This window comes from Rhinolophus hipposideros, assembly GCF_964194185.1.
Source record: "Rhinolophus hipposideros genome assembly, chromosome: 22".
Classification (NCBI taxonomy): Eukaryota; Metazoa; Chordata; class Mammalia; order Chiroptera; family Rhinolophidae; genus Rhinolophus; species Rhinolophus hipposideros.
The window spans coordinates 37,215,649-37,228,415 of record NC_138068.1 but is presented as its reverse complement, the minus strand read 5'-3'; the positions used below and the strand labels follow the sequence as shown (position 1 = coordinate 37,228,415).

The 12,767-nt window shown below is 39.6% G+C and overlaps 1 protein-coding gene across 1 annotated transcript; it reads right to left on the bottom strand.

The window, feature by feature from the left end:
• Positions 1-3,788: 3,788 nt before the first annotated feature.
• On the bottom strand, positions 3,789-6,275 carry OTOR (otoraplin; the record flags this gene model as incomplete). The annotated part of the gene is made up of 4 exons (XM_081033657.1): positions 3,789-3,812; positions 4,645-4,755; positions 5,651-5,790; positions 6,161-6,275. The coding sequence occupies 4 exons, from the start codon at positions 6,273-6,275 to the stop codon at positions 3,789-3,791; spliced, it is 390 nt and encodes a 129-aa protein (XP_080889783.1).
• Positions 6,276-12,767: the final 6,492 nt, after the last annotated feature.

Here is a 12,767-nt window from a genome sequence, read left to right as displayed (position 1 = left end):
AGGAAGTTTCAGGGTCCATGGAAGCTAATCAAGGAGGAAATCTGAAACTGGAATTACCACCATTCGCCTCATGAAGGATGTGGTAGGGGCTCATGCATGCTCACAGATGGCTGGGAGGATGAAATGAAGTGAAAAGACCTAGGCTACAGCAGATAAAGTCAGTGATCCCTCCAAAATGCCCTTGAATGCCCTTTCAGTGCTGCCATGCACCCCAGCACCTACAGCTTCTTCAAGTCTGCTTTACCCATATGCAGAGAGGCCCGGAACTGCCAGGGGATGATGTTCCCCACAGCCACCCTTAATCAATGACCATGGGGCCAGAAAGAAGCTCAGCTTCTTTGAATCGTGTCCAGGAAGCCTCTGAGGTGTAACTTACTGCACTTTGAGGCACCCGTGGGATCAGGAAGGAGCCAGCTCTTACAGGGCCTTGACTGAGGGTGCACCCTTATTTACCTCCTTCCCTATCCTGCTGCCCTCTCTCCCTTCCTGTTCCCCCTGGGAGTCATTGGTCCGTAAATCACTGTGCCTAAATCCTCATCTCAAGTCTGCTTCTTGGAAAACTCATCTAAGACACTGGTTTACAGCTGCTGCTCAAAGAAACTTTGGTTCCTTCCCCCCAGGGTCATCTATCTATCTGTCTGCTTCAGGTATCAGTGGGATTTGGGAACACATATCACCTGGCGTGGCCCTGCATCCCTCTTCCTTTTCCTGCAGGACAGACTGGTGTTGTGAGTCTGTCCAGCTAACTCATTCTGTCTGCTGTCCCTCTGAGCCTGGCTAAGGTTGCTTCCTGGGAACCAACATGTCTGTGTCTGGTCCTGGGGAGTGAAGGCGCCAGGTCTGTCTGCTATTCCATTTGTGATGACATTCACAGTAGTAATTTAAGGCTTAGAAAAAGAGCTAGAAAACAGATAAAAGGAGCTTAAATCATTTTGGAGTCATGATGGCCAGGGGAAAGGAGAAAGAGCCGGGAAGAGAAGTGCTCTTTTTTTCTTTTTCTCAGCCCAACATAGGATGGCTCAAACAAATGAACAGTCCCATCTCTACCGGTTCATTTGGTCAGAATAAAATCATATGCTCAAGCAAATAGGAAAAGGGGAGGAGGGTGATAAGAAGAGATGAAAGGCAGGAAAGGTGGGTGAGATACTAGTCACACCACCTAATTTTTTACCTCCCAAACACACACAGCATATGCTTGAGAAAAATTATTAAAACAATTGCTCATGTGTGACAGAAAAGTCATTTCCATTTAGAAAAAAAATTAGATCATGGGTTGGGGAGCATTTTCTGTCTCAGTTAATAATGAGTTAGAGGGTAGATTATATAAAGCATCTGGATCAATATGTAATTTCCTGATTAAATTACCGATATACCCTGGTATTTGTAGGTGACACAGCTGAGAAGACACCATAGCATGGGGAGGCCTTTAAGTCACGAAAATTGCATTTCAAGGGTACAACGTGCAATAGTATTAGATTGTGTAATTTCTTTTTCTCTTATTTATTTCACCAGTTCAGATAGATGAGGCTGATGTTTGAAGAAATGAGATTTTCTTCTTAGCGCTCGCTCCTATTTCTTCTCTCCACTCAGAGCCGAAATACCCACTCCTCCAGAGATTTGTTTAAATGCTACACAAATGAGCTTAATATTTCCCTGTATTGAATCAGATCCATGAGGGCACAAGCGTCTCCTCAGCCAATAAACATGAGAAGCAATAAATGCTCACATTTATCTCAGGTCAGGAGTGGGTGAAGCTAAAGGCACCAACACCTTCCAATTATCTTTCTTCTAAGCGTATGAACTATGTTAGGGTTTTCTAAAGCTTTATTGCACAAATCCTGCTCCTGAATCTAGTCATACTGAGAGATGTGGCCTCGTATGTAAGTGCCTTGCTTCTTATTCTGCTATGTACTAGTCTGGAGTGGCCTGCCTCTTTTTCTATGTCTCCTCACCTTCTGGGTATGGGGGCACAGTTTCACATTTCACCTGGGGAACTCCCAAAGTTGCGAACCAAAAATGTCAGTGCTTGACAACCTCTTAGAAGTGTTATGTTGTTCTTGCTCATAGTTGGAAGGAAGGAAGATTCTCCTGGGGGAAGGAGCCCAGAGGCCTCACTGCCCCCAAACCCTCCACTACTCAGCTCACTTTTCTCTGGGTAGGTATCAGACCTGCTGACTGGGGCAAGGAGGAAACCTGCACTTGGGAGCCCCGTGCTTGGGGAATGAGGCTGGATGCATGAGGCCAGACAGGTGGGGAAGTTTGGGCAAGCTAAAGGCATAGTGGGGGTGTCTGGGTGGGAGGTGATGGAATATCTGGAATGGGGGAGCCAGCCAGTGAGAGACAGACAGACACATGGGTAGGACAAATGCCTCTTACCTTAAAATTGTGTTGTGAGACCTAGATGTTGCCTAAAACCTTTTATGGAATAAAGTGAGATAGAAATAACAACGACAACAACAAAACACTAGTGGGTGTGGGGTTTTTAGGCTTTTTTGTTGTTGTTTTGGTATCATTTACTTGACTGAACTCCATAAGAATGTGCCAAAAACATATTCACTCAAAGTCACAGTGGACACAGAAAAAAAATGACCTTGGAGTCCAAGTCTCCAACTTGTCCTAAATGTTCTCCTCTTCATGCTTGTGGAACAACCAGATCACAGAAAACAGGAATGACCCCCATTCCCATGCCTCCCCTCCCTGACTGTCTATATCCCAAGGTAAAAAATGTTTTTAAAAGTTTTGTAACTAAGAAATTATGATTTCTTTTTTAGTCTAGTACAGGCATTTTAATTACATATAGACAAACAAACAAAAAACTCATGACTATATCAAAAAGAATTACATTAATAATACACAGTCAAAGCAGGTTTCCAGTTAAATAGATAACAACTTGTAGGTCTATTGGAACCATCAAAACTGCATCCCCTCACTAGATTTTCTTGAGACATCATCCTTGACTAGAGGAATTTGCACAGGCAAAGGAAATTCAGAGTTGAGACAGAAGAAAATAACCCATAGACTTTCCCCCCGTCTTTTGACTTGAAGCTTAAATAATATCCAGTGACAGCACATATTAAGGACAGCTGTTTCATTTAAAAGATTTCGTAAATTGTCCTGCCCCCACTATACACACACAAACTTATTTAAAATTTGGAGAGAGGTAAATTGATCATTTGGAGGGTAAAATTATTCAACTGAGATGATTTCTGACCTTTTTTAAAGGAGAAATTTAAAAGCATAGACCAAACACCGATGAGTCCAAACAGCTTTTTATTTTTCCCTGACAGTTCATATCCCAAAGGCATCAAATATTGAAAGTAACAACAATCCTCGAATACTCCTTGACGATATAGCGCCTTTGGGTACATTATAACACTCCAATTAGCCAGAGAGACAAATAACTAGAAAACATCATATCCAAAGGGAAGATGTGCCAAATTTATACGGGGAGCCAAAGAGCTGGCAAGAATTACTATTTAGAAATCGCTACAAATAACCCGCCTTCTAAATGCATCCCTGTATAGGAAAGCTGAAAAATAATTCTCTGCTTTCAATTCGCCCACTTGAGCCAATATCTCCCTGCTTAGGTGGTGGGACAACCAGGCCAACAGAAAATGAGACTCAGTTGAAGCCCCTCCTTTACCTGCCACTTCCAGCCCAAACCCCAGCCCTCCTGTAAGGTAACAAACCCTGGAAACAAAAGTCAGAAATTAGGCACATGTATTTTTTGGTTATTTTTACTTTTTCTTTATTTTTGGTGTTTCCTATCTGCAGACTTGTCTAATTTCTTACTCGCAAAAGAAGTCAATATCCTAGAAAAAAACAAAAGCAAAAAGAGATTGAATTTAGCAGGCAGGGCCAGAAAACAAACGTAGTTTCTTTATTTAAAATCATATGTAATCAAAGGGAAATTTGGATTTAAAATAAGTAAGGGTTGAACCCCAAAGATTATGACATAATTATCACTTTAAGTAAAAAATTACTTAAAATAAAGATTCTCAAATATACTTTTAATATGGTTATTTGACACATTTAAACTCAATGCTAAGAAGTGGTGACACGTGAGTCCCATTTGTGTAAGTTGGGAAATGTTTTGAAGTTATTTAGCACAGCAATTATCTCCAGGAGAATAGCTTCAAAACAACCGCCTTATAAAGTAGCTCAAAGGGAATATTTTATTTTTGTCCTGGGTTTACAAGACCCCAGGACATTGAAAAGAGTGTAATTTTTTCCCCATACATAAGTGGAGTCTATCCACTCTAAAAGTAAGGCATTCAAAGATTTTTTTCAGAAAGTTTTGATTTTATTAAATACAGGTAGTAATTTTTCTTCCAGTCCAAATCTTTAGCAAATAAGTGTGTAACCACCATTAAGTGTCAGTTAATACTATTTTGTTTTTTTTCTTTGCGACATCGATAATTTTCACCTAAAACAAAACGGGGGCCAGTGGAGAAAGTTCAATATACTTCCAATATTGATAGTAGGTATAAATGCTCTCCCAAACCTCACTGTCTCAGAAAAGTCACCATTGGAAATTGGGGGCTTTGCTTGATTCATCTGATAAGTCACATGATGCATTTTAAACTCCAGCTTTACTTTACCCCAAAATCTGGGTCTTTCTCTGACCATGTCTGAGACACTTACTGTGGTAGGGACCTCCTTGGTGGCTTCCTGGTACACATGTTGCTCCTCCACCAAGTTGCTGGGGAAATAACCCACTGTTCCCATCTCGTCCTCAGGGCGATTGCCGTATACCTGAGTGCCGAGAAGCGCAACAGTCAAGGGAGAGCTGATTAGAGTCTGCTTCAGAAACCCTCAGGCATCCCCTTTGCTGTTAGTGAAAGTCACATAACTGCCAGTGGCTCACTTTTCACTCTGAATTCAGGGAGCTCAGACCCAAATTTGAAGTTCACTTCCAGCAACTAAATCAACTCAGAGAAATTGTGTACCTGTTCTTTTGTGGCCCAGTGTTACTGGCCTCACTACATAGCATTTTATTATTTTATGCAATTTTGTGAACTGCTGAAATCTTTTTGGAACCATAAATAAAGTCAGTACATTTTTTAAAAAGTAAATAGACACATTTATTTTAAAGGATTCATATTTCTCAGTTTTCAAAAATTTAAAAGAACAAATACTTGAGTGAATTTAAGATTTAATTCTTCATTACTTGAGAATCTATCTGTGAGGCTGCAGATGATGACAGTTAATCAATCAGTCCTGCCTCAGCCCTCCTCAGGGCCCACCCCTGCACGTTTTAACTAAAGAAAACAGATTCTTTAAAGAAGGTGCTAAAATTTTCTTAAAAGTATTGAAATGTGCACTGACTGCCAACATAAACGCTTCTACTTGGCAAATCCGTTCAAACATTTTTGAGTAAGTCTCAAACACTTTGGGATGTTCAAGTTCCCAAGTATTTGACTACTTTTTCTTGCCAAAGCATCACAAAACCTACATTTGGTTTTGTTATGAAATTTTCATTGTTTCTTCAAAATGCAGTAAAAGCAAATACACAGGAATTTTTGCACCTGCATCTACAATCTCTACAGCTAGCTTTAAACATTAAAATGAGTTGAAGATAAGTAATAGAGAAAAAATTAAGAGCAACATATGTCAAGATGTGTGTATATTTTTGATAATCTCATCTTACACTGCCAGCCCAAAATTCTCCAGCGTCATTTTCTTTTACCAGCTTTGAGTAAACATAGATCTGCTGCCCCTTTTTAACGTTAATGAATCTACAGTCTGGGGCATTATAATCTTCTTGAGCTCTGGCCAGAGAAATAGTATCTGGAAGAAAAAGGGAAAAACAAAACAAAACTTTGAATGACTATCTTTTAGGAGCCTGGATTTCAAAACAGTAAAAAGGCAAAGCAGATCAGAAAACTAGGAAATCTGAGTGACTAATACCTCCCCATTCACAACTTGTGTTCAGTTCAAGAAGAATGAGAAATCCAAAGTATTAAAGCTGCATACAACAGAAATTTTAGCCAAGTGAATTCTTGGGAAGATTCCAAAGGTATAGACCAGGAGAAACAATGCCAATCACGTACACATAAAAGAAGATACATTTCAAAGAACAATTAGATTTTATGCTGTTAGTGGATAGCTTTTCAATTGTTTAATAGGAAGATAATAAAAGGCATAGCAAAGTCCTTACAGACACACTCGTCATCTGCACAGAGCTTCTTGGAAGCAAGTCTGTCCATAAATATTCCATGCACGGTACCTATAGCCACAAGACCTGGAAGGAAAAGTAACAAGAGTCTTGCCATCTTCCTTTTTGCTGTTTATACTATCACCCTTTGAGTGGAAGTGGAAACTGACTTCAGCGATTCTTGTCTTTTATGTGAAAGCCAGACATCTGGGTAAATCCCCTTGGCCAATGGGAAGGTGCCTCTGGTTCCTCTGCTTTCATAACAGTTACTGGGCTCCAGCACAGAGAAATTGTATTTGGATTTATCATTTGATTTTCCAAAGAGACTCAAACTCTATGTCTTTTTTATACACAAATGATTTCCAAATGATTCACCATTGTTGTAGCCACTTTAGCTGTGGCTTATTGGATCAGCAATAAAGGGTATTATTGCAAGAACTATGAGAATTTTAAATATTTAAGAAAAAAATTATAGTTCAACTCTCGTATTCTTTCAGCTTATGAGCAAAGATGTGCTAACTGTAGGAGTCTGTTGAAAATGTGAGATCTATATCTTTAGTACAAATAATTTGAATTTAAACAAATCCAATTAAACATCTGGATTTATATAATAGATAAATAAAGGGTGCTAAAGTTTACAAATCATTCATGATAGGATTCTCAGTAATTGTGTCTGTCTTGGAGCAGATATGGATTGTAACACACTAGTTGTCACATTCAGATCCTAGTATTAATGGGTAAAGGAAGGGAGAGGTGGGTTGGAAAAAATGGAACAATCTTTACTCCACCTCCTTTATCTGAGACTTTTGAAATTCAAGCTCAAAATGCTCATGGATCCTGGATGATAGGAGTAAAGTGAGAGGTTCCTGTGACCACCCCCACCCCCAGCCCTTCCCAGTTTCTGGCATCTTTCCCATGGAAAGTGTGGTACTGCTAGAATCCACCAAAGTTGAAGCACTAATACCTGGCTCCATGAATTCACCAAATAGTTATCTACTATACTGTTCTATGCACTAGAAATATAGCAGTGCCAGACACTGTTCTATGCACTAGAAATATAGCAGTGAATTCAAAAAAGACCCAGAACCCAAGGACTTACTTTCTATTAGGAAAGAAAGACAAAAAGTTGCTACTTTTTGTAGAGTGTTTGGGGCTGGTGTCTCTCTTGTAAGGTGCCCCCCACTGTTTCTGGCGTAGAGGTCCCTGTCAGGATGCCCTGTCCAACTTGGTGGATGATGAGGTTTCAGAGCATTACCTCTTCCTTCCTCCCCCCAAATGCAATCGCCTCACAAAATTAGGGCTAAACATTCAACTTACAAAATAATTTTGTGCAAAACAGTTTCTAAGGGATAGACTGGTAAAGCAAAATATACTTAAAGTATACTTTTTTAAAAAATTGTGTGTGTGTGTGTGTGTGTGTGTGTGTGTGTGTAAAATGAAGTTTTATTGTTTTGTTCATATGTGGGCAGCGGGTGTTATTTTCAGGGAGGATCTTTTATACAGCTCGCCCTGACGTGGAAGCTTGCTTACTTCATTATTTTCATCTAGATGAGGAAACTGAGGCCTAGCAGAGGTCAGATCCATGGTTCTTACCCACCCGATCTAAAGGTTGCCCGGGGGGATTGTGGTTCAGTGCTGTTTTCATTCATCTGCTGTCAAATCAGAATTGTGATTTTTAAATCCTTTATTTTCTGCTTCACTTCAAGAAGAGGATGAATTGGAAATAATTTTGAAAGCAGAATGCCAGTGAATTTTCCTTCCTGTAATCTAGGGGCCTAAGAGGATCTCTGGAAAAAGAAAAGCACTAATTTACAATTTTTAATCCTGACAGGGCAGTTGCTTTGCTGTTATAGTCTCAAGCCAGCCCTCAACACCGGAGAGTTAAAAGACAATTGCCATTTCAGAGGCACTTTCAGAAATGGAGACTGCACATACTCAGATTGCCACAGCGTATACAGGCTCCCCAAAGCAGAGGGAAATGTTGAAGGAAACCACACCCAAGCTTCCACTGCAACTCAGCAAAGTAAGGCTGATGCTAACATGAAGCCATTATTGGCTGTTTGAAGGTGGAGAAGATAAAAGATGTCAAGCCTTCTGAGCACATGTGTAGAGCATATAAAATCTATTATGTATGTTGGATTGAGGTTTGCAAAACAAGTTGTTTACTAGTAGGGACGTGAGCTAGGAATATGGCCACACATGTGTGAGACTGATAAGAGTGAAGTGAAAAACATGTTTTTGTGTGAAACAGCATAACAAAATTGAGTGATAAGCATATTCACCCAAGCAACTTCTGGTTATCACCTAACAGGTAAACAAGTCCAAGGGAAAGAGGATAAAAGCAGAAATCCAGAGCAATGCCATGAGTAGTCTAAGTGGGCACTCCTGCTCAGACCCTCTGCAAGGTGCAAGCCACCATACTCCAGGACTCTCTGAAGTTCTCCCCTGCAAGATCAGCTCGCCTCAGACCCATCATGGGCCCAGTCGTCTCTCCTGGACCAGGGATGTTCTTCATCTCGATTGACTCTGAGACTTGGTTCGTTATTAAATTCTATTCTGTATAACCTTCTGTGCTTACCAGATCACTGGCCTCTGGAGGGACATTGGTTCCCAATTAAAGCTGTGTTGCTCACTCTACCTGAACCTGTGTGCCAGGACTTTGTTCCCCATTCATGTCACAAGTACCACACAGGGACATAGGCCCCTGTTGAGGGGTTAAGATGCCCTTGACTTTCAGGAAGAGACTGAAATGTGGTGACTGCCCTTCCAGGCGCTCGTAACAGCACATCCTGGGCAGATCCAGAATATCCTAGCATTTTGCAGTGGGCAGAAGCAGATGGACTCTAGAAACCTCTTTGTAACAAACTTTGCTTGCAAATAGGAACTTAAACTTGCAATAGTTCAGCAAGCAGTTGTGCCTGGCAGCTCTGCTCAAGACACTGCTAATCTGGGAGTCCAGAAAAGGGCTCTGTCCTGGGCTTGCTTACCTCCTTCCTTTGGATTTTCAGGTGTATTCTCTGAGTCTTTCATCCCCAAAAGACATTTATTTTTCTTCCATTCATAAATTAGCTTCTTTGTCTGGAGGTCTTGAAATGGAGGCTGTAACTTCCTTAGGGTCTAAAAAGAGGTCGAGCACGTGGGAGCGGTGAAGCAGCCTCCTTGCCATTACCTACAAGGCCCTGCATGATCTGGACCCTCTGTCCCTCTGAAATCACCTCGTTACTCTCGCCTTCACTCACTCTGTTCCAGCCATACCAGCTGCTGTCTTTTGAAACTGTTGAGCTCATTTCTACTTTGGGCAACTCTAAGCTTATTTCCCTCCAGAAACTGGCATTCAGGTCTCTGGCCAAGATTTACATCTGGTCCACAGACAGACCAGTTTACCAGACCACTCCCTGCACTCCGTCAACCCAATCCATCCATCACATGACCATGGTATGCTGTCTTGGCACATGTATCACTATGTGACATGTCTTATTTACTTGGTAGTGTTTCGTCCCCCAACACTATGATCAAAGATCCATGAGGTGGGGATCTTGTCTATGCTGTCCATCACTATAATTAACACCCAGAAAAATACTTTGTACTCATAAATAGGTATTCGTTGAACAAATGCATGATTCTCCTAAAATTTTATGCTCAAGTATATACATGGACATGGGCATTTTTCCCCCTGTGGAAAAATTCCTACATTTTATCAGATTTAAAAAGCTCTTAACCCCCAAATAAAAACTCAATGACTAAATTATTACGACAGACTCAGGGGTCTTGCCACCAAAGCATGATCCCCAGACTAGCAACTTTGGCAGCACTTAATAGAAATAAAGTCTCTCAGACGACACCCCATACCAGCTAAATCTGTCTACGTTTTATCAAAATATGCAAGTGATTCATATGAACATTCAAGTTTGAGGGTATTGCTTGAAGGCAAATAAAACAATTTTAGCCATGGTTCCACACTCTGTGTTAGGTCTTTGAAGGATACATTTTCAAAAGACAAAATGCTTATTAAATACCCAAACAGAAAATACTTTAAGCCTTAAAGTGGAGAGGTGAGCCTCGCACAAGTTTCCATCTTTACAATACCCTCTATTTATCAATATACGGTCTTTAAAAAACATAATTTGAGATAATGATCTAATCATTGTCACCTTATTAAAGGTAGAAATCTGCTTTGTTAGTTCTTTCTTTTCTAGGCTTACATTGGAATCACCCAAGGAGCTTAAAAAGTACTGATGACTGGATTTTACCCCTAGAGATTGGAATTTAATATGGGGTGCAGATTAGGTATGGGTGTTTGAAAATGTTTCCCAGATGATGTTATTAATAACATGCAACCAAAATTGAAAGTTAAATTCAAAGTTTAACCACTATATTAAATGGATAGCAACATCTGCTCCCTCCCAACACTCTCAACTCCCACTCATCCAGATGGGTAAATAAAGGTCAGAAGATCCTAATTTGATCAAATCTTCAAAGTGTAGTTAGCAACTTTTTCCTTCCCTTTCCTCCCTCTTGAAGCCTTGCTTTCTAAAGTTTGGTTACATACAGGGAGATCTGAGCAAATAAGTAAATGCATTGAACAGAACTGGTACAGAAGTTATAAATAAGGAGGAAGCTAGAATAAACGTCCTGTTGAATTTGTTAGTACTGTCGTAAATTCATCATTTTTAATATATTGTATAGATATGCCCAGATATGTAGATATAGCTATCTCTATATTAAGATCATGAAAGGTAAGGACAGGCTGAGGAACTGACAGACTAAAAAGAAATGACAACTACATGCAACACGAGCCCGGATTTGTTTCTTGGGCCCTTTCTGGGACATCAACAAAATTTGAATTGGACAATATAGGATTGTTACATCCTGATTTTGATAGTCGAATTATAGTTATGTCGGCAATACACACTGTATAAGTGTTAATGAAGAATCAGGTCAATGCACTCTCAAATGGTTCAGAAATGTTTATGGGAGCTCTGTGTACTATTTCGGCAATTTTTATATCAATTGGCGATTTTCCTAAAATATAAAGCTTCCAACAGTAATCAGATGTCACTCCACTGCTCAAAATCTTCTAACACACATCCACAGTCTTGTATATGAATGTTCATAGCTACTTTATTCAGAGCACTCCCAAATTGGAAAGAACCCAAATGCCCATCCACGGACAGAACAAACTGCTGGTACATGCAATAGAGATGAACCTCAAAAGCATTCTAAACAAGGGACAAATAGAGTGATAGAAGGCCTACCAGTGGGTGACTAAGGTTGGGGATGGGGCGTGGGGGGGGGGTGAAGACTGACTACAAAGGAGCACAAAGGGAGTTTTGAGGGGTGATGGAATGCTCTACATCTCATGATTATTATGACTGTATACAATTGCTAAAGCACATCAATTTGAACACTAAAATGGGTCAATTTTATTGTATGTAAATAACTCAATTTAAGAAATCATCTAATAGTTCCCCATTTCAGAGTATAAGCAAATCCTTAAAAAGGCCTATGCAATCTCCTCCTATACTCCTCATTCCCTCTTCACCTCACTCCAGCCATACCACATGACCTACTTCTCTCATCCAGCCACTCAAGGTGGGCTGGTCTGTGAAACATTTTCTGTTGTGAGACAAGCTAAGGACAGCCACTGAGAGTAAGCAGTTGGAAAATTTAATAGCAACTGGCATTGCTGTAACATGCAAGAGCATGGTCCTTTTTCTAGTAATTCACTGTTAAATTTTACAAAAGTACATGAACTTGACAACTAGGTTAAAATGTTATACTTAAGAGTCAGACTCTGAATGTGGCAAAGTTTTAGGAATAAAATTTTGCTTTTCCTTCCATATGTATACACAAGAGTGATGTGCTAATAATCTACATAAGTCTAACAGTCTGTCCATAGTATATAGTAAAACTTCTAAGTGATAAGGAAAAGTTTTGTTCAAGGAAATATTAAAACAGGAATATGAAAAATGATCAATGTCACTTTAATATGCACTATCTATGAAAAAATTGTCCACTTCTAAAGATACCCATGGTTTTACTTGGAGAGGACTGAATCAATAGCCTTAGGTATAAATCAAGTGCACAAGAAAATGAGCTTTGAAATATTTGACCACTGATGTTTAAGAATTACAAAAAAGGTAGCAAAATCAGGATTGGCAACCCTTTGTAATTCAGCCTATTTGTCTTAAAAAAGATTGTAGATTGTAAAATATTTTCTTTGGAGATCTTTTAATAAAGAGGTTAATGACCATGCAGGTATTCCTTAGGAACAATCTTGCCATAAGAAGGTTTAAGAACATAAAATGTGAAGTTTGAAGACAGCACACCTTCTGTTTTCCTGGAAAACAATAAGTTACTCCCAAAAGGCCTTTATTCAACTAAACACTGAAATGAAATGATTTGTGAAATGCCTATGACCAGCAAAATACTATGTTCATTTATTTGAAGAATGTGAAGATCAAATTTAGACATTTCCCAGGTCTCATTTTCTTCTAGCATTCAGAGCAATCATTTTTACCATCAATATAAGACTCAAAAAAAACCAAAATGAACTACAGGATGGCAGTCCATATGCATAAAAATAACATTACAGAAAATCTCATCAAGG